The following is a 22,088-nucleotide window of genomic DNA, read 5'->3' on the forward strand; positions in this document are numbered from 1 at the left end:
CCCCGGAATCTATTAAGCAGGTGCAGAGATTCCTGGGGTTCGCAAATTTTTACCGGCATTTCATTCGTAATTTTAGTACTATGGTCGCCCCCATTACCGCGCTCACTAAGAAGAGTGCGACGGCGCGATTTGTGTGGACTCCGCGGGTAGAGGCAGCGTTTGTGGAATTGAAAAGGAGGTTCTGTTCAGAACCTATACTTATAACACCTAACCCGTCGCTGCCCTTCATTGTTGAAGTAGACGCTTCTGAGCTGGGGGTGGGGGCCATTCTCTCACAGCGGTCACCAAGGACCAAAAGGTTCATCCCTGCGCGTATTTCTCCCGGTCGCTGTCCCAGGCCGAGAGGAATTATGACGTTGGAGGCAAGGAATTATTGGCTGTAAAATTTGCCTTAGAGGAGTGGCGTCATTGGCTGGAAGGGGCGGAACATCCTTTTACTGTGTGGACGGATCATAAAAACCTGGAATACATCCAGACTGCAAAGACACGCAATTCGCGCCAGGCGCGCTGGGCGTTGTTCTTTGCACGCTTTTCGTTCATCGTGACTTACCGGCCAGGTTCCAAAAATGTAAAACCTGACGCCCTTTCACAAGCCTTTGACAAATCGGACAGGGAGCACACTCCGGAGCGCATTATTGCCAAAGCTCAGATCGTGGCGCGATATTGAGTCGGGGGTGCAGAAAGCGCTACGCCATGAGCCAGACCCAGGGGGGGGCCGTCTCACTGTCTCTTTGTGCCCGCTAGAGTTCGGTCTCAGGTGCTACAGTGGGGACGTGCCTCACGGCTGGCGGGGCATCCAGGGGCGCACCGCACAAAATACTTTTTGTCCCGACGGTTCTGGTGGCCCGGTATGGAGAAGGACGTCCGGGAGTTTGTGGCTGCCTGTCCGGTTTGCGCTCGCAATAAGCACTCCCACCAGGCTCCCTCAGGGCTATTACGGCCGCTACCCACCCTAGGAAGACCATGGAGCCATATCGCATTAGACTTCATCACGGGATTACCACCCTCCGAAGGCAAGACGGTCATTCTGGTGGTGGTTGATCGCTTCTCTAAGGCAGCGCATTTTGTGGCGCTGCCCAAGTTACCGTCGGCAGCGGAAACTGCGCGGTTAGTAGTCGACCACGTGTTTAGGATACACGGCCTTCCCCAGGATGTGGTGTCTGACCGTGGACCACAGTTTGCTTCCCGTTTCTGGCGTACGTTCTGCTCCCTGGTAGGCGCTTCGGCGAGTCTCTCGTCGGGGTTTCACCCGGAGACCAACGGGCAGACAGAACGTATCAACCAGACTCTGGAGAACACGCTCCGGTGTCTGGCCGCAACCAACCACACATCCTGGAGTCGACAGCTCACGTGGGCCGAATACGCTTATAACACACTATGCAATGCCTCCACGGGTCTCTCGCCTTTCGAGGCACAATGTTCCCGGAACTGGAGCGGGGGGCTGAAGTGCCTTCTGCGGAGGCTTTTGTACGATGGTGTCGGGCCACCTGGAGTAAGGTGCCAGCCGCGCTCTTAAGGGCTAACGCCACCCAGAAAAGGTCGATAGGCGTCGTCGGGCGGCACCATCCTACAGGGTAGGGCAGCGGGTATGGTTGTCCACACGTGATTTGCCATTGCGGGTCGAGTCACATATGCTCGCTCCTCACTACGTGGGGCCGGTCACGGTGCGTCTCCAGTTACCCAGGTCCATGAAGATCCACCCCACCTTCCATGTCTCTCGCCTCAAACCGGTGTGTACTAGTGTGCTGGCCCTGGTGGAGGTTCCTCCACCACCTCCACGGCTAATTGACGGGGGCCCAGTCTACTCCGTGCACCGCATTTTGGCAGAGCGCCGCAGAGGCAGAGGCAGGCAGTACCTCATTGACTGGGAGGGTTTCGAGCCGGAGGAGCGCTGTTGGGTCTCCTCTAGGGACATCTTGGACCCGGAACTGATTCGGGAGTTCCACAGGCAGGGGGCTGAGGGAGCGTCTGGGGCCGCTCCTTAGTGGGGGGGTCCTGTCATGGTGGGAGGTTATTCCCGTGGTGACCGCTAGAGGGCCTAGGATCATTGTTCAACTTACAAACAGTTATTCTAAAAGGTAGGAAGGCGTTTGGTGTGTGTTACGATCGCTCGTAAATCGTAACATAAAGGACACACACCAGTTTAAGGAATAACAAAATAGAATTTAATAATACAAAAATAACAAAATATACAAAAATAGGCAATGAGGTGTGTAGAGCTATGTGTCATGTATTTAATGTAGGTGCATAAATTGAATGTGAATGGCTGTGTCAATGTTAACCAGTCAAACAAAAAGGCTTGTCAGCATGGGAGGAAGCAAGCCCCAACTGCAGGAATGGCAGATGTTTTAAGCACAAAGCCTCCGGCCGCAGGTGCACCTCGTTACCCTGATGACCCTCTTGTTCCTCAGCCAGCCACTTGAAAGACAAGCAAAAAGAAAAACGAGAAACGGATACAAGAGGGCCGCCACAGTGTGGTTTTACCGACGCCTTCCCTAAGGGTTTATTTTCATTTTTTATTTTTGGGCTCGTGTGAGCCGGCGGTAGAGGGACGTTGTCCCCGGTAAATGTATTTTGGTTTGTGTTTATTCCTGAGCTGCGCCTCATGGTTTTTGTTTAGCCTACGCTGTTTTTGACTAGGTTGTATTTTTATTTCTTTGCCCCTGATTGGGCACTCTCTGTGCTCGTTATTCAGCACAGTTACTGGTCGGTACACTCGCCCTCGCAAATGTGTGTTAAAGCTTTCAAGGTAGTGCATAGTTCAGATGTATTGTGGGAGGAAGGGCAGATAAGGCGAGGGGAGATGCTAGAAGCCAATGGGGATAATAGCGGGACTATTAATGTTTTATTTTCCCTCTATGAACTGAGGAAGGTAATTCAATAGGGACAGAACTCAGCTCCAGGAAGGTATGGAGGAGGATATGAGATGCTGAAGCATATTAATGATGGAAGAGATATTTGTGTTGGTGAACACAGTGTGGGAGACTGGGCAGTTGCCTAAGGAATGGTAGCATGCAGTGGTGGTGCCTATTTTAAAGCCAAACAGCCAAATAGTCCAAACTCATACTGCCAATAGCCCACACATCAGTGCTATGCAAGGTAATGGAGAGGATGGTCACAGATAGGTTAACTTACTATCTGGAAAAAAGTTTTTCCAACCTTCCAACTATGTATTAGATTTAGAGGTAAAAAGGGCTCTGGCAAATTAAGATGTAGTAGCAGCTGTGTTCCTGGATATTGAAAAAGCTTATGATATGCTCTGGAAGGGGGGTCTGGTGATATAATTATTTGATGCGAGGGTAAGGGGAAGAATGCTGAATTTGATTTGGGATTTCTCGAGAGGCAGGATGATTCAAGTACGGGTTGGAGGGTCACTTTCAAAATCAGTGGTAATAGAAAATAGCACCTGTATCAAGCTTTTGAATTTGGACTTTTGGTTTTACTAATTAGTTTTAGGTTGCGGTCCAATTGATGCAGATGCAGGCTTGATGCAGTTACTGCAAGCAAGCGATACGCTACCAAATACCAAAGTGTTATTTACTTAAATACTCGCTGTTCCAATACTTTTGCTCACCTAAAAATTGGGTGGTCTGATACCAATGGTGCTAGTTTAACACATCTAGGTGTAAACTGTAAAGACCAACTGTAATATTACAGTTAAATTACAGAATCAGCGCATAGACCAGACCAGCGACCTGTCTATCTATCTATCTATCTATTTATGAATTTCATGTAATTATTTATCCACTGCTGTCTATCGATCGATCCGGTGAGAATGTGTTGAAGTGATTCCACGTAACGTCAGTGTACCGCCGAACTTGGCGAGAGAGCAGGTGCAGATGGAGACTGGTGCAGGTGTCAAACAAAGCTCTCGCTCTCAAAAACTACTCACGGTAAAAATGTCAACTTGGTATGGAAATGTTCAAAATATTTCAGCGTGTCGGATGTATAATAATAATAAAAAAACAACATCGGTTATTGTTGTCAAGATGCAGCTAATTTAGGTTAAATATCCTATTACGCTTACCCCCGAGAAGGGGCGTGGCTGTCTTGCCCGTCTGGTCTATCGAGTACTGTGGCTCGCTACCACCATTCTGTGCTCGCTACTGATTAGATACTGTCTCGGTGCTGGGCGGGACTTCCGTAATTTCTAGGGTGGCCTTCTGATTGTGACGACCATAAAGCTCCTAGCTACGTGCATTTCAGACACAGCTACACAGATTGTAAGTAGCCAATCACTGGTTTTAAGACACTTTTGGGAGGTTTTCCTTGTGAGTGACAAGGGATTCAGACAATTATAACGCAACATGTAGTCTTTTCGGCCAATAGATCAAATCGACAATGTTTGTGGGCGTTCTTTAAAAAATCCCGGTTATTGAACCGCTACATTCAACAGATGTTGCTCGCTAAAAGTGACGGACGAAGTGAGAGCTTATATTGCTTTGATTCGACTCAACCACATTCATTATGCTAGCTCGCCAGCTTGCTTGTTGTCGAACATTAGCTAGCTATATCTCTAATTTCAAACAATGAAAGCTCTGCTTACCTGAATGCTGTGACCTCAAGTATCTGCGAATAAGTTTCACGAATTGCACATCGCCATCCTGAGGGTATGTAACTTATTGTTAGCTAGCAAGTTAAATTAGAGTAGCTTTGTTATTCATCCGACAACTAACGTTAACTTTGTTAGCTAGCTAGCCTTTAGATAAACTTCTCCTAGCGACGTGATATAGCCAAGTTATAGATCAACAATCTAATTTAACGTTAGCTAGCCAACTTTTTTAAATCTAAGTTACGTTACATAACTTTTAAGTAAATGGGTTGTATCCAGCTGAATATCTATAAGTTAGGCCAGTACCTGGTTGCTATCGTCGATATTCTTGTGAGTTTACGTTAACGTCGTTAAACTGGTTGGATTGTTTAGTTTGCTAACAAAGTTAGCTCACGATGTTCCGAATAGTGCCAATTTAATGACGAATAAATTAAATAATACTTCCAGATCAGCTTTGGTTTTTGTGCGTATAAATTCGAATTCCGTTTTCATAAATGTGGTACGAGTCACGTACGCGATCCGTTTCAGCACACAGTGAAGTGATCCCCTGTGAGTGTGGTGAGGAAGCTGTTGCTAACGAAATACTACGAATACTATGAATCGGGTAGGCTTATACGGCTCAGTGCAAAACTGTTGTAGTTGTGAGGGTTGCCGAAACCGAAATAATCGTCGCCACGAAACCAGGAACAGTTACAATAATTCTACAAAACCAAGGGTCAATTTGCTGTAGCAATGGTAAAGATATCGCTTAAATAGACCTAAGCAAAGCCCATTAAGTGACTGCAGTCCTCGCCAGCACAACAGTAAAAAAGTCCCAGTTCCCTACCTTAAATCAATAGAGTTGAAGTCTTCGGTTTGGTGTTGAGTTGAATCTCCTAAGAAGTAGATCCTTCCACTTCACCTCAAATTTTCTGCTCAGGTCATTCTTGAGCCAGCCTGATGAAATTAGCCTTTCGTCTGTGTAACATGCTGCGTCTATGCTCTGTAAACACGTTTTTCAACGTTGAGAGAATTCTCGTACATAGCAGTTGAAGCCCCAAAAGTCAGCGCATGTTTGAAGGCAGTAAGAACCAGAGGCATGGCACTGAAGACATCCTTGTATCTGGAGACAAGTCGCCTCGTCCACTTCAGTCTTGGTCAAATCCGGTAAAGGTTTCACGTGTTCAAAAAATCATGACTGGCAGGGTCCAGCACACTTAAGGCTTCCAAGTACTTCTGATTGCGTTCACTGAAACGTCTAGCCATCTTTGCCAATGTACCATCTAAAATGGCAAAAAACAGTCTTTTGCACTCCTCCTCACCGCGTTGCTCTTGGGGCCAAGAGTCTCCTCGACCACATACTTTTGGAGAGCTTTAGGGGGCTGTCGCTTTGGTGGAGGGGCCTCACAATCACTGCCAGTCTCGTTCCAAATTTTCATGAATTCTTCTTCAGATCTCAATCTTTTAACACAATCCGACGCACTGTTAATGAGCTGAACTGCCGTAAGCATGTCAGTGCGCTCAGCCTGCAGCATTCTGTTGGGTGGCTCCATTAGTCCAAGCACCTCGTGAGTCACTTTGGCCAAGAACAAGAAACTTGGTTCTGTTATTGACTCATGGAGGCCTGAAGCCTCCATTTTCGCCTCCGCAGTTGTTCTGGGATTTCCGATATCTGTCAAAAATTCAACAAGTGTGGTGTGTGATTTCAAAATGACTGATACTGTGTCCAAGTGCCCGGTCCAACGTTGCTCAAGCAATCTTTTCAGTGTTGGGCCTTTATACTGTGCTGCTACTGTAGGTTTACAAAGGAATTTGTACAGTAGATTGCATACGTCAATAACGTCTCGGAATGCATCTTCCGAGGACAGAGAGCATGCACGATCACTAAGTGGAGTTGGTGATTAAAACAGTGAATGTAGGGGATCTCTCTCTCTAATTTATTCTGAATGATCCTCTGCATGCCCCCATCCTTTCCCGACATCACGCTGGCCCCATCATAACACTGACTTAGTATTTTGCCTGTGTCAAGGCCGACATTTGTCAGCTCTTCGAGGACCAATTCAGCGAGTGACAGAGCGTCACACTCGTCAGTGCTTAACATCACCAGAAGGCGCTCTCTCACTTGGAATTCACCGTCAACATAACGGATCACAACGGAGACATTCTCGTGACCCGTGGGGTCCTTTGTTCCATCAACCTTGATGGTGTACCATGACTCCCCAACATCCCTGACTATTTCCTCCATTACCATCGTAGCCATCAGTTCAATGACTTCGTTTTGTATGTCATGAGATGTGTATGTAGCATTTCTAGGGATGCTACTGTAAACCCAAGCCAATTATAACCAATAATTGGTATAACCAAAAAGCGACAGGAAATGCCCACACCCCGTTTCATTCCGGCTGTCTATGGCATCTATTGAACCCCTCAATGGCAATTCATTTAATACAAGGAATGTAATTGCTTCCACAATCCCAGCCACATACACACGGTTTCATGAGAGCTGTTCAGAATTGACCAGAGTGGAAATTTCGCTGCCTGTTTCGCTGCCTCTCTCTCTTTCCACACAGCCACACACAATAGGTGCTGTTTGCTATTAGCATGTCTGCCAAACCCCTTAGCCTTGTCCGTAGCATGTTTCCAATTGGTATAGCCCACAGTTGTGAAAGCTGAATCGTTGCCTCCAAATTTTCTACAAGGAAAACAAAATGCAGCATCTGCTTCCACTGAATATTCCAACCAATCCCTGTCCCTGTACCAAGTGCCTCCAAATGATCGGAAACAGTCATTTTTGTTCAATTGTCTCTTTGGATATTGCTTTAGGGTTGGCTGAGCGGGACTCTCTTGGCCAAGGTCGCCAGGCTGAAGCCTCACATTACCACTGTTAGCAACAGCTCTTAGCTCATTACCAGGGCTCCCAGGAGTGAGTGACAGTGTCGGCTCTCCCACAGTTGTTGGTGTGCTTGTGTCAGTTGTTGCTTTGCTTGGCCCAGGGTCCTCTGATGTAGATCCTCTTGAAACTGAAACTCCCTTTGTAATCCATTTTCGGATTTCCATTTTTTTCCATGATTTGCAAATGTCAATTACTGTTACTTTGGATCTAAGTAGTTGTGTTAAATTGAGTTGGGCAATTCATGTTTTGAATTTGAAATAAGATTTTGCACATAAAAAAAATTATAACAAAATAAATTCATCTTCACTAAGTGTCGTCTGAGGGGGCAACACTCATTTGCATAGCTAATTACTAAAAAACTATAAATTGTCACCTAATGTAAGGGGGGGTATACATTTACTCTATAGATCCACGTCTTTAGCATTGTACAGTCTTTTCTGTGAAATCATGTTCCCAGCAGTTGTTGCTGTGTTTCCAGTGTGGGGCGGCCATGCATTGCTATAGACTGTCAATTGCCAACCAGCTCATTAGCATAGCTCATAACTCAAAAACTGTAAACTGCCACCCCACACTGGATGATTTCACAGAAAAGACTGTAAAATATTAAATATATCAGTCTATAGAGTAAATGTATACCCTCTTTCATTTGGTAACAATTTACAGTTTCTTAGTTATCAGCTATGCAAATGAGCTGGTTGGCAATGGCAATGCATGCCCATACCACACCTGACTGACAGCAACAATTGCTGGGAACATATAGGTATGTAGAGTAAAGCTATACTGCCTTTCATTTGGTAACAATTTACAGTTTTGGAGTTATGAGCTATGCAAATTAGCTGGTTGGCAATTGACAGTCTATAGCTATGCATGGCCACCCCACACTGTAAATACAGCAACAATTGCTGGAAACATGATTTCACAGAAAAGACTGCAAAATGTTAAAGCCATGTCTAACTAGTAATTGTATAGCGCCTTCCATTTGGTAACAATTTATAGTTTTGGAGTTATGAGCTATGCAAATGAGCTGCTCATGAATTGACAGTCAATAGCAATGTATGCCCATACCACACTGTAAATACAGCAACAATTGCAGTGAACATGATTTTACCTAACAAATGTATAATATTATCGATATTATACATAGATTCAATGTATGCCCATTTTCATTTGGTAACATTTTTTAAAAACTGTAAGCAGGTATGCAAATGAGCTGTTACTGAACCGACAGTGTAAAGCAATTTATGTATGATCTACATCATAGTAACTAAGCTAGTTGCTTGCTGACTTTTATAAGTTGTATAAGAAATGCATTTAAACAATGGTAATTATTTGAGAAAGTTCAGAATACGTGGTAACTATGTTACCTAACGTTACTCCACAGCTTTTATTTTGACGGAAAATCACAGGAAGTTTAGACTGGAAGTTCTGTACAGGAAGTCTAATTGTTGCTAACTTCACCTGTCAAAGGGTGGGCGGGGGTCCCAGGGGATTGGATAATTTATGGCACACCCGTGGTCAGTTTATCTGAATACATTATTTACATAGATGACATAACACCAATAATCAGCTCCATACCGTTTCACTATCATGGCAAAAAACTGAAACTGTGGCATGTCAAAATTATCGTACATTTATGGGTTTTTTTCTATTTTAAATGAATGATCATACATTGTCCAAAGAGCTATATTATTGGACAAATTAGATGATTATTGTACATCTGGCAAGGCTTTTAGTCGGTACTGTTCAGGACATTGTGAATATCGGTGTTCGGAACATTTTGAGCTAATACGATCTTCCAAGCACTGGGAAGTTGTGTCGTTATTTGTAATTTTCTCTATGATTATTACTCCAGTTCACATCAATTAACATGTTTTAGTGTCTGGAATAGCCAATAAGCAACCCTATTCACAAACCTCAACCCCAACTACCATTGAGCGGATATTAAATTCCCTGTGTTCTATTCAGAACACAGTGAGTCTATGTTAGCTAAAATTTAGGCTAGCTTACATCTTGCTACGACCAGGGCCCTATTTCATATACATCGCTAACTCGGATACCGCGATTAGATGTTGATGTTTTGGGATAAAATCGGGGCGATCGATTTCATAAAGGGAATCCACAGTTTAGACGGGCTTGTTGCTGGGACAACCCTAGGTTTTAGGTTAAGTTAGGAGGATAACATGCACATGGCCAATATAAACCACCTGGTGAAATCACTCTCAGAAAGCATTACTGAGCTCAGATTTTGTAAGCAAGGTTCTTGTCCATGAATGAATCAGCTTTGTAAAAAGAGCATTTAGAAGGTATTAGTGTTTTCTCAGAATGTCACGACCTTTAAAACTTTAAGACTATTTTTGAGTGCCTATGAGGAAATCATTAACCTCCAACAATTAATTGAAGTGCACATTGCAAAGTGAAGCGAACCTTGCGGACATTTTTACATGCTCTTGGCGATGCTGAAAAAAAAAAAAAAAAAAATATATATATATATATATATATATATATATATATATATATATATATATATATATATATATATATTTATTATTCATAAATGCAACCTATCGTACATAATCATAATACATATTTCCATAGCATTCCCAAATGGCTTGTAAGTTTAACCACTTGTCCATTTTGGAGCATAAGTTATTGGTTACAAATTTTATTTGTAAGAATACTTTGATTCTTGTTTTTTCGATAATAACACCACACTGGAACAATTAAATACAGTCCCCTTCAAAAGTATTGTTTTTGAAATGCGCTGAATGCATTTGGGTTTGAGATAAAATGATGAACTCAAGAGGAGTTCAGATTTTCAGCTTTTATTTCTTGGTATTTACACCTAGATGTGTTAAACTACTGAGAATGTAGCCCAATTCGTATCAGACCACCCAATTTTTAGGTGAGCTAAAGTATTGGAACAGAGACTATTGAAGTAAATGAAAGTAAATGACACTTAATATTAGGTAGCAATAACTGCATCAAGCCTGCGACCCATTGACATCACCAAGCTGTTGCATTCTTATTTTGCAATGCTTTTCCAGGCTTTTACTGCAGCCTCTTTCAGTTGATGTTTGTTTCGGGGGGTTTTCCATTCAAACTCTTCTTCAGGAGGTGAAATGCATGCTCAATTGGGATAAGGTCTAGTGATTGACTTGGCCAGTCTAAAACCTTCCACTTTTTCCTCCTTAATGAAGTACTTTGTTGTGTTGGCAGTGTGTTTTGGGTCATTCTCTTGCTGCTTGATGAAGTTCCTCCCAATTAGTTTGGATGCATTTCTCCCTACATTGGCAGACGCAATGTTTTTGTAGATTGTAGGTTGGTGAGTTGCATCATCGATAAAGATTAGTGAGCCCACTCCAGAAGCAGCCAAGCAAGCCCAAGCCATGACACTTCCTCTACTGTGCTTCACGGATGAGCTTGTTTGTTTTGGATCATGAATAGATCCTTCCTTTCTCCACACTTTGACCTTTCCATCACTTTTGTAGAGGTTAATATTTGTCTCATCAGTCCATAAAACCTTGTTCCAGAACCCTTTGGCTCATCTCTGTACTTGTTTGCAAATTGTGATCTCATGCTGATGAGTCGTTTGCATCTTTTGGTATATCTCTATCTTACTACTCTCTGTCTTCTAAGAACGGTTGATTGAGATACCTTCACCCCTGCCCTGTGCAGATTGTGATGTCACTGACTGATGTTTTGGGGTTTTTCTTCAGCTGCTGATGTTTTCCTTGGTCAACCTGTTAGATGTATGTTGCTCAGTACGCCAGTGGTTTCTTTCTTTTGCAGGACATTCCGAGTTGTTGTACATGCTTTCCCCAATGCTTGTACAATGGCTCTTGTCAATTTCCCCTCTTTTCTAAGCTTGAAAATGACAGCTCTTTGGTCTTCATGTTGGTTTATCTTTTCTAACACAAATGGGTCAATGACAAATAAAGCTTCTAAAAAGGTATTTTTAAAACGTTTTTTCAAAATGGATGTAATGCATATTTTTGAATCTGGAACAATGTGTTTAAACAAGTCTCATTTGTTGTATAACATTTCAAAGTGTTTAAATACATTTTTGTTACTGTATTTTTAACTTTGGCGCCAAAAAAATGTCAGGTTGCGCAACCAAATATTAGTAAATATATATATATTTTCCCACTATTTATTCAAAGTAAAATCTTTGGCAAGTATCCTTTAGAGTGTCTTCAGTGCCGAACACATTATTCTTTTGTGATTGTGTTTTGTATTTATAATAATTTAAGACTATTGCATTCTAGTAGCCAGGTATTTGGTATCTTTAGCATCCGATTTTACATTTAAATAGAGAAATAATTCCAAAAATATACGAATGAATGCATTCAATACAATAGCGATTCACCTCATAGTTATCAACCATTTGTTCATGTTAACCTATTATGTATTGGTTTGAATATATATTTTACCTGGTCGCACCACCTGACGATTATTGGTTGTGCCACCTGACAACATTAGTAATGACATTTTTATTTCAAATACAAAAAAGTATTTTAGTCGACAGCCTCTACTAAAGTAAAAGTAGTAAATTGATCAAAAACAGGATACATCACATTCAGTACTTAGCAAATGGAATAGGCTGCAGTGCAATAGATTGATTTGATACACTGTAATGGATTGCGATTGAAGAACAAGGAAGTCATGTTTGAGTTTGATACACTTTAGGGAAGAAACATCAGAGATTTAAAAACATTAAATGCATAGCAACTGGAATGAAACACTGTATTATAACTATATACAAAAAAAGGATTGTGATTTAACAACAATTAATTCATGTTTGACAAAATATTAAAAAAACATTTTGAAATGTTTGTCATCACTGGCAGAGGGCAAATATCCCATTTCAGGTGTGTGTACTAAAGCAGTCCCAGTCAGCATGGGTTAGCTGTGTGTGCTGTGATTTAAGAGGCTCTGGCTCTGAGATCATCTTTAGCACATTGGTTGTGTCGTAAAATATGATGTCAGCAGGGTGGGGCCAAATGAACATTTTTTTTTTTTTTCCCCAACTGTTTCATGCAGCTCACCTCAATCTCATCACCAATTACCTGAAGAACCTGTCCCACAAACGGCCGACCTTCATATTTCACGAAGATGAACTTCCCATTCAGATCATTGTCATCATGAGCACTGGCAAGTTCACCATTGTGGTATTGTGACATTGGCATATTTGCTGTCTGCTGCAGAAGCAGGAGATCTCTCTGTGCATGATTTCCCCTAGTTCAGTGGAGATGACCTGGTGCATTGCCAAAGTTCCCTTTACAGGAGGCACAACCTCAGGGACGGTGTCATCAAATCTTCTGATGTCCACCTCACTCACCCAGAAGAACTTGAGGTCAGATTTTCTCTCCGTTAGGAGGCTGTAAAAATCTTCTGGGGTCTGGACATCTCCACCCCTTTGGACAGCAGAGTCAGCAGTGCGCTTGACTGTACCACCAACTCCATTAGGGGCGCCTTTTCCATGGGATTTCTCAGAGAAGTTCCAGGTCACTGGCTGGAAGCCTTTGGGGAAGGGGATGGTGCTGAGCAAATAGAAATTATTTTTATTGCGTTACTGAGTGACAGGATCGTTGTGGGAGATTGATTACAATTCTCCATCACATGCCTTAGAACTGGCTCCAAGTGGGCCCACACCGATCTCATCATGCCGAAGGGATGCAGAGATGGTCGCATAAGACTGTGAGCCAGAGGCTGTATAAGCCACATGTGTGAACTGTGGCCTGCTTGCGACTCCCTCCAAAATTAAAAGATTGCACCTCACTTTTAAGTTTGCGGGAGAAGTCTCTGAAAAATCCACATGGAGGACAACTTCATCTTCTCTTAGGCTTTCTTTTAGAGCCCTGTACTCTTTGGCTTGGTGCAACCAATTGTAGTGATGTTTGTTGAAGTAATGATTGCCATCTCCCCTGGTCCTTTACCTGACATGCAACCCCATATCATAAACGACTGGGGAAATTTGTTTGTTTTCTTCAGGCAGTTGTCTTTGTATGTTTCATTGGAACGTCACCAGACAAAATTTCCAGCATCATCGCCTTGGCCACTGCAGATTTGTGATTCATCACTGAATATCACTTTCATCCAATCAACAGCCCACTGCCACCTTGTTTTATTCTGTTTAGGTGTTAGTGCTGGTTTTCATTAGACTTTTCTGTATATAAATCCCATTTCATTCAGCCGATTTCTTACAGTTCTGTCACAAACATTGACTCCTGTTTCTGCGCATTTGTTTTTCATTTTTTTTGTTGTGCATTTTTTATTTTCAAGGCAAATTGCTTTGCGTTTTCTATCCTGACACTTCCGTGGTCTACCTGTATGTTTTCCTTTTATAACCTTCCCATTGTGTTTATACTTGCACCAAATTTTATACACAGCTGACTGGGAACAACCAACATCTTTTGCCACGCTCTGTTGGATTTCCTTCTTGAAGGAGTTTCATAATCCTTTCCATTGTTGGCAGCTCTCTTCTTGGAGCCATGTTTCCCTTCAATTAGCCAAGTCCAATAGCTCGTTAAGGTCTGAAAACATTCCCTTTTAACTGCAGACTATTTTGCATATTCAGACATGCTGGTATTTGTTGTAGAAATACAAATTACAAAGTGATTACATAATTGTCTCCTCTACTTGATCTGGAAAATAGTGCCTTAATTACAATACAATTACAATATTTTAATCTAATTTGTTTGAGGTATGTTTCATGAAGCCAGAATGTTCAGTTGTTAAACAAAACTTTTTTTGGGGTCAGATTTGTCATTTCTTTATTTACTATGGAATTTAAAAGCTCGATGAACATCCGCTAAGTGTGCTGATTCCATAATTTTTGCCAGGGGTTGTAGGCCTCATTTATCAATATTTTCCAAAAATCTACACGCAAATGTGTGTGATCGGAAACGATTTATGCAATGCATAGACACATATTTCTTCCGTATCCATTTGTGTATGTTGATAAATACCAAGTAATCATACATGAATGGCGCGTTCGCAAGAAACACCATTTCAGTTTTTTTGAAAGAGATTGTCAAAAAAAAGTAGAAAACTTCCCTGAAGCGGAGATTGACGTTAATACAACAAGCCAAAAACATACACTGATCAGCCACAACATTAAAACCACCTGCTTAAACAAGTTTTTTCATGATTAAAAATGCTTTAAACTGTGTAAACTTGTCTATAAACGTCAATAGTGCATTGTTTTGTTCTTGAAATATTTAGGTACGTACTGGTGTTCATGATAACGTCCATCTTAACAGGTGCTCGAGGACCTGTCGAATTGTTCATATAAAAAAAATAATTATAATTAATGTTAATGAATCAACACAATGTTTTATCTGATTTATATACATACATATATATATACTTTGGTACAGTATATATAAAAAACAAATTATCAGAAAATGGTAAATCATGTTCAAGTGCTTCTACAGTTCTACCCAACATTAGGTCAATATTTCTTGTGTATCGCTCTGGACAGCTATGGAAACAAAGAGTGGCACATCAAGTGGCGTAGTGCACGTTGCATAGAGAGATACTTGGGAAAGTATAATAAATCCACCTTCTCTTTCATTACTTTTTGAATTTCTGGGTCTGACTCAAGCTGCTGAACCAAGAAATCACACTACTTTAACCCAGTAATTAGAAGTTGTCCTTGAACTTGCCAGTAATGGCATGGCTTCTCCTTAGTTTAAAAGAGCCATTTGAAAAATTAGAAACTTTTTACATTCGATTCGATTTCATTTCCGTAGGTATGTATGGCTTACCTACTCTTGTTTAAGTCCACTAACTTGCTTTTTGATTTAACAATTGATTTTGGTATTGAACTCCCAGTTTTGGTCTGCAATTGCAAAATCCTGTCCAGTTGTTTGTCTTGAGAAAGCTGGCAGTACCACTCAGTTGAACCCAACTTCAAAAGCAATAAAAATTGTGACATTAGATTTAAGATGAGCTGTGTTTTTTCTGTTGTGCTGTGTGGCTCTAATCTATGGTGTGGGCTTGCTGAACAGTTTTAATGTTTGTCATTTTCCCATCCATCAACATGTTACTCTCACATAACCTATGTAAAGGAGAGGTCAGACATCGCAATGACATCGCAAAAGCAATGTTACTTCCAGCAAGAAGTAATTATCATCCTGCGCTGTAATGATATGCACTGGTATATTCAGGCTCTTAACTATTCGGATCAAGAAAGTCTTTATTTAGCTTAACAAAATTAAGAGGCAGCATGTACTTATAAGTGATGAAGTGTGCAATATGGCCATTTCTGGTTGAATCGCATTCTAAACTTTTGTTTAGAGCATCGCTACCCTTTCCTTCCCTCCATAATGATTGCCCTCCCATCATTTATTTGCATCTAGTTACTACAAGATTTGTTTTTGTTTCTACTGCATTTCTGGCACCAACATGGTGGTTTGAGGCTCATTTGATACCTTGGACCCTTGATGACTTAAAGCCATTTATTCACCAAATGTGTTCCATACTGTATCGGCATAATTTACAGCTGAATCTCGTTCACCCCCAATTCCCATAGAGATCCATTCAAATGCAAAGAGTTTTCGTATCGCTTGTAGGATTTATAGCTGCTCTATAAAGTGTAAACCGAGGAGAGACACCAATCTCTGCTTCGAAGATGGACTGAAATAATCTTTGCAACAAGAATCACACTATTTCAACACCCAGAGCAATAAATAGATAAAATATTCTTAAGAAAAATGAATTCATAATTACAGACAAGTAATAATTAAGGCTGGGAAGTGACTGAAACAATGTGCTGAACCGTAGTGACAGTATCTGAAGTAAAGATAAATAAAGTGTTGCCGTTATTATAAAAATATTAGAAGGCCAAATGCAATGATATGCTGCTTTTAATCACTTTTGTCCATCGCGGAAAGAGCGTGCCTTTGTTTTGATTAGCTATCTTCCAAAACAATCACAGAAAAGAAACAGGGAGTTAAAGGGACTGCAAAAAATAGATAGAATCCCAAACACCCAACCATAGTGAAGCTCATTGCAACGTTACTCTCGCATTTAATTCAAACGAAAATTGCCGCTACAGCTGGAATATGTACACATTTTGTCCTGCACTGGATAAGCTTTTATGTGGCATCCGATACATGGATATCACCTCACAGTGAAGATATTCAATGCACTAAGCACCTGTTTTAAATGCTCTGTTTAAGATCTGTGTCTTTCGCAAAATGCGGTTTGTAGGCAGTCCCATTCGCTGATTGTGTAATGGGCTGTAGCCTTCATAAATAAGATGTTATTTTCAGGCAGACTTGCCATAGCCTACTCTGCTGAGTTTTCGCGTCTGTGTTACTGCGTTTCATTTGTTAATTTGGCTATTCTGAAATTCAATGACCCCACTGCTGTAGGCTACTCATATTTCCAAACTTTTACAACCCTGCAGGGGAAATTAATAAGACATGTCTTATGTTTTTGACAATACTTGTCAGCTGTCCGCGGCTTGGGCCATTATTGTTCTGCTGAGGAACAACCGGTATTCCAAGCTGGGAGAAGTGTGCAGTGTGGAACAGCAGAGCTACTGTGTGGTTGCATAAAGCAGTGCCAGCCACACATGAGCATCTATACTGTACCAGGAACTACATCTCAGAGCACAATCTATTTGGGGAAAAAAAGCTATCATTTTATTTGTAAGTGAATTTATTTATAAAACACAACTTCTGAACAGCTAAGCAGTACAGCAGGAGACAAGTACCTTGACAAAATGTGTGACTACCACATGTAGTCACACATTTTGCCAAATAAAAACAGAACTGGGCCCCCTTTCAGGTACGTTGCTTAAAACAATACAGGATAATTTTATGTGTGCATTTGATTGACTAATCTAGCATTCCATAGTCTTGGATAACTGCTCTCACCCTCTCTGCTACAAACAAGATGAACCGCATGTGAAAAACATGTTAACTGAGCAAAGTAAACAGAGCGTCGAACAATTTTGAACTCTAAAGCCCAATTTATACCTCCTTGGCTCACGGCTCACAGGCATGAGCCGTGGCTCACAGATGTCATTTGGAACGTCTCAAATGACGTCTGTGAGCCAAAAAGTCTTGGCTCATACCACCTGAAATTTCTAGCGGCTCACACCGCGTCATTCATGTCTTATAGCTTTGATTGGTTGACTGGCCTGGAAGAGCGTTCTGTGTTGCTAGGAGACGAGAAGTTCCGTGTTTTGATCGGAGCCGAATCAACCGAGTCAATAATATGAATGGTTTTGAAGAGAGACTGGCGGAGGAGGTGAGGAAGTACCGTAATCTATATGACTCCAGCAGTCAGGATTATAAAGATGTGGTAGGAAATATGAATTCATGGGTCGAAATTTCCGAAACACTTGGTGTTGCCCGCACCCCCGAAGGCAATCCAAATGTCAAACGAGTGAAGGATACCTGGAGAAGCCTTCGCAACATGTAGGCTAAAATCTAAATAACGTTAACGTTCGTTAACACTATAATACAGTGTATTATATTAATATTTATTAATTAGGTATTATTATTAGTTAATTATAATCATTAATATTATTATATTATATTATATTATTATTACTATAATAATTTAACGTTAGCTACAGGATGCGTCAGTGAGCCGGTGTATTGAGTATAAATGCCCGGAGCTCATGGCTGTGAGCCATGAGCCAACGGCTCATGCCTGTGAGCCGTGAGCCAAGGAGGTATAAATTGGGCTTAACTCTCTACCTGTTGAAAGGCACGTGCACGTAAATCAATATGAATGTGGAAGGAAAATTACCAATTTTTGAAGGCTTCAGATAGGCCTAGTAAGACCACTAATCTGCAAATTCCATCTCGCATACATAAAATGAACAGTAAAAACAGTCTGTTAATACAATTGGCAATGATCAGTTATCAGTCCTTTCTATGAATAGGCCTACTATTGCCAATGATAACCATGTTGCATCGGAAACCCCCCCCAAAATAATGAACTTTGTCTATATGATGAGGCTAGATCCATTAAATTTTTTATTGACATAACCTTACATAAAACAGTGGGGATATGGCTTTGCTTGGCCAGCCACTAATAATTCATAATCCATTCTTGCTCTGTGCCTCTGTTTATTTGTTTTTTCTTTATTTCCTTTGCCATATAGCCATGCCTCAATTTGGAGCACAGCATGATCCAGGACAGGTTGCATTTTAATTAAGTGTAAACCCACACAGCCATATAACATTATTTATAATTATTTATCCATTGTCCTTTTCTGTGCAGGTCTGTGGCAGGTGTGATTGGCACACAGCATCATGGAGGTGGGGTCAGTTGTTTTGGCTGACATGGAGTTCAGAGGTGTGGAATTTTCTGTAAAACTGGAACTTGAGGAGGACCTATTAATTGTGGAGATTATGGACTCTGTGACAGCTGACCAGTGGAGGGGGGAGTTTGATCCTGCTTGTGAGTTGGGCTTGGTGGGGTGGGGAGGGGTTTTGAAATTCGACCAAACATGTGTTTATGATTTGTTCAATCTTTGTTCCATTTATCTTTTGCATTGTTTTAGCACTTATTTTCCAGCTTTTTTTCTCCATTAGATATTGAAGACCTGACATGCAAGACCGGGAATTTCAAGCAGTTTCCAATCTTCTGCAACATGCTAGAGTCTGCTGTGAACAAGGTTGGTTTACAGGCAGGAAGGCACTCTTAAGATTTAGTGGACATCATTTGTGAAATGTTTTTATTTCTGATGGCTACATTATTGTTAATTATGCCTTTGAACGTTTCCGTGAATATTTCATCATTAATCTTTTTTGGTAAGATCGAAATCTAAATTTGTTTGGAAATGCATATAATGTAAAGGCATACGCATAATGTTTCTATTTAAAATGCTTTATTATTCATGCAAATTCATTTTGAGTAGTTACACACCTCATATGAACAACCAATTGTTTAGCAATACCGTTATTATAGAGACCCTTCTGTGCACATGCATCAGATGTGGCCAGTCCTTGCCCATTTATTTTGTGTTCTATTTTAGGCTTCATAACTCCAGATATGAACATCACAGAGACTTGGAAAATTACTTGCTCTATAAGCCCGTTTGTGGGCGGTATGGGTGTCTTGTAGAATGTAGATAAGGAAATGGTTGTGAATTGCAATTCAGGGGGTCAAACAAGTCACAAATATATTGTCAGTGGTACGCAATATATATTTTTTCCATGGGCAAGAGGGCCAAGTTAATATTATTTACTTCTATTATGAACATAGACATGAGTAGCCTTTTAGTGAATGAAAATAATTATAATAATGTTGATTTGCTTTCCTTTTTTTATTGAAATTAAATTTGGGACCTTGGAGATTGAGTCTACATTATACATTTGGCTCTCATTTAGCAGCATAATTGGCTCGCTGCTCCAAGGGAGGGACTCAGCAGGGATTAGTAGGGATTGCTGCCGCATGCGCCTCGGAATTACGGTCGCAGGCTGTGAGACGAGACTGCTTGAAGAAGGCGTGGTGTTCTCCCTCTGGGCCGCCGAAATGGATGGGGTCATAAGCGCTGTACCCCCAGCTAACACTAATTGGATTAGATAGGGTACAATTGGCTACTAAATTGGGTATAAAGGGGAAAAAATGTGAAAAAATTATTTAAACAGTAATTGTCCATTGTTTAGCAATCAATTTGGAATTGACATTCTGTGATGTGAAATGAAATCACCATCGCAAGTAATGGAACACATGCATATCCTCCATGCAGACCAGTGAGGCCGTAGCCCTTGACCTCTTGACATATGCTGACCTGGAACTTCTTCGTAACCGCAAGGCAGGTGTGGTTGGTAGGCCTCGCCTGCAGCCACAGTCTCCAGCCCTCAGTGCTAAGCGCTACCTCATCCTCATCTACACAGTGGAGTTTGACAGGTGCATGCATGCGACTGTCCTTCCATCCCTCATTAGTCTAATTTTACTTGACATTGTTTATTATCTTATCTAGATTAACATGCATTGTTTACATACTGTATAATTGTATATTTATTGAAGCACCTTGTTCAAGCTAAATACAGGTAGTGCATGTAGTGCCCCACTCTGGAATCAGAATTGTATAAGCATGCATCATATCCAGATAAAATATAAGGCGTCCCCCCTCCTTCTCTGTGGAACTCAGGCAGTTTCGTCTGCATATGGTCTCTGCTCACTGGTTTTCTTCTATCTTTCAGGATACACTACCCGCTACCCCTGCCTTACCAGGGCAAACCAGATCCAGCTGCCCTTCAGAGAGAGATCCGAGCCCTGAGGGCTGAACTCTGTGCCTTGAGATCTCAGGGGGGCCCCAATATTCTGGACCCTGAGACCCGCAAACTCCATGCCGAGTCAGTACTTCTCCTGCTAGACTTCTGTATCCTGTAGATCTCGGCCACATACTGTTACTTTTCTTGAAATAATTTAATCTCTGGATCTCCATCTCCAGCCCTGGAGGATCACAGGTGTGGCTTCCTTTTAATCCGTTTAGGCCTTTGAGCAAAGTGTTTGTGGATTCTAGGCTCCGTTACTTACATTTAAGTACTTAGGTACTGTTACACCCATATACATATGTACACTATTTTCTTCTTCACAGACATTTTTTCCAGAGCAATGTACAGTATTTCAATGCATCCATTTTTCATATAACCTTGCGTTGTTAGCCCAGTGCTCTTTATACCCGCGCCCTTTTAATACACAAAATTGGCAGTATACTGTACAGAGCACTACTCAGTTCAGAGTATTGGTGTGAATTGGTAGCAATCTCCCAGTGGTGAGTACATATTGTACAGGGCTGTTGCAGTTTTCCAAAAATTGACCAACACATGCCTTGTGAGGATATTTGGATTAAGCTTATTGTGGAGGAAGATGAGGGTCTTAACAGTATGTTACTGACCGCCAGCTTTAGATAGTAGTGTGAATGCAATGCTCTTTAAAAATATAAAACAAGCTTGCCCGGGAGGAGTGACTTTTTTCATGGGAGACTTCAATTACCAAAATATTAACTAGAATTTGGTGGCCAGACAGAGAAAAAGAGAGGAGGAATTTTTTGATGTTATAAATGACAAAGTATGTCAGTCAGCCTACAAGAGGGCAATTGCTACATCAAAACTCATTCCATAATAAGTTTTGATATATTTTGGCAAATTAAAGGTACAATAGGTCATTTTGGACTTCTAACGGTCAAGAGAGGAATAGCAGCAACAAACACCTTCAAGCAACAACACTGTTTATCCTTACCCTCCTCTGTCAACACAGTGATGTTGAAATGTCATTGGCTGTGGCAATTAGAACCAATTTTCAACCAAAGAGCTTGAATTATTGTACAGTTATACAATGTTTTGGTGTTATAGTTATAGCGTTGGGCCATCAATTGTATATTTTGAAACCCTATAAACACAGGCAGAGGGTGAGTCAACATGTTAGTCAGTGGGATTTTCTGTAGTCTTGTAACAATGTTTTAACACAAAAATCTATTTATCTACCTATCTACCTATTGTATCTTTAGGACGGGTCCAGGATTTTTAAAAGTTCAAAGTTTAAAAGTTTTTGAACTGTGATTAAAGGTAAAGTAGGTGCTTGATAATGACATTGCCGAACCTTTGTTTTCAGGTTGGGCTTCTCCATGTATTTTAGTGGATAAACCAGGTAGCACGTTTAGATTCTGTACTGACTACAGGAAGG

General features: G+C 41.2%; 1 protein-coding gene across 3 annotated transcripts in view; it reads left to right on the plus strand.

Moving 5' to 3' along the window:
* Positions 1-4,373: 4,373 nt before the first annotated feature.
* ccdc61 (coiled-coil domain containing 61) overlaps positions 4,374-22,088 on the plus strand; it is a 63,856-nt gene continuing 46,141 nt past the window's right edge. For 2 of the 3 annotated variants that reach the window (XM_061248884.1, XM_061248886.1), the window contains exons 1-5: positions 4,374-4,610; positions 18,672-18,851; positions 18,986-19,068; positions 20,146-20,306; positions 20,603-20,755. In XM_061248884.1, the coding sequence (XP_061104868.1) occupies positions 18,704-18,851; positions 18,986-19,068; positions 20,146-20,306; positions 20,603-20,755 (545 nt within the window). In that variant the 5' untranslated portion in view covers positions 4,374-4,610; positions 18,672-18,703. Of the gene's footprint in view, positions 4,611-12,464; positions 12,576-18,671; positions 18,852-18,985; positions 19,069-20,145; positions 20,307-20,602; positions 20,756-22,088 lie in introns of all 3 variants that reach the window. The other variant, XM_061248885.1, reaches the window with a different exon arrangement.

The sequence above is a fragment of the Conger conger genome, chromosome 7 (genome assembly GCF_963514075.1).
Source record: "Conger conger chromosome 7, fConCon1.1, whole genome shotgun sequence".
Taxonomy (NCBI): domain Eukaryota; kingdom Metazoa; phylum Chordata; class Actinopteri; order Anguilliformes; family Congridae; genus Conger; species Conger conger.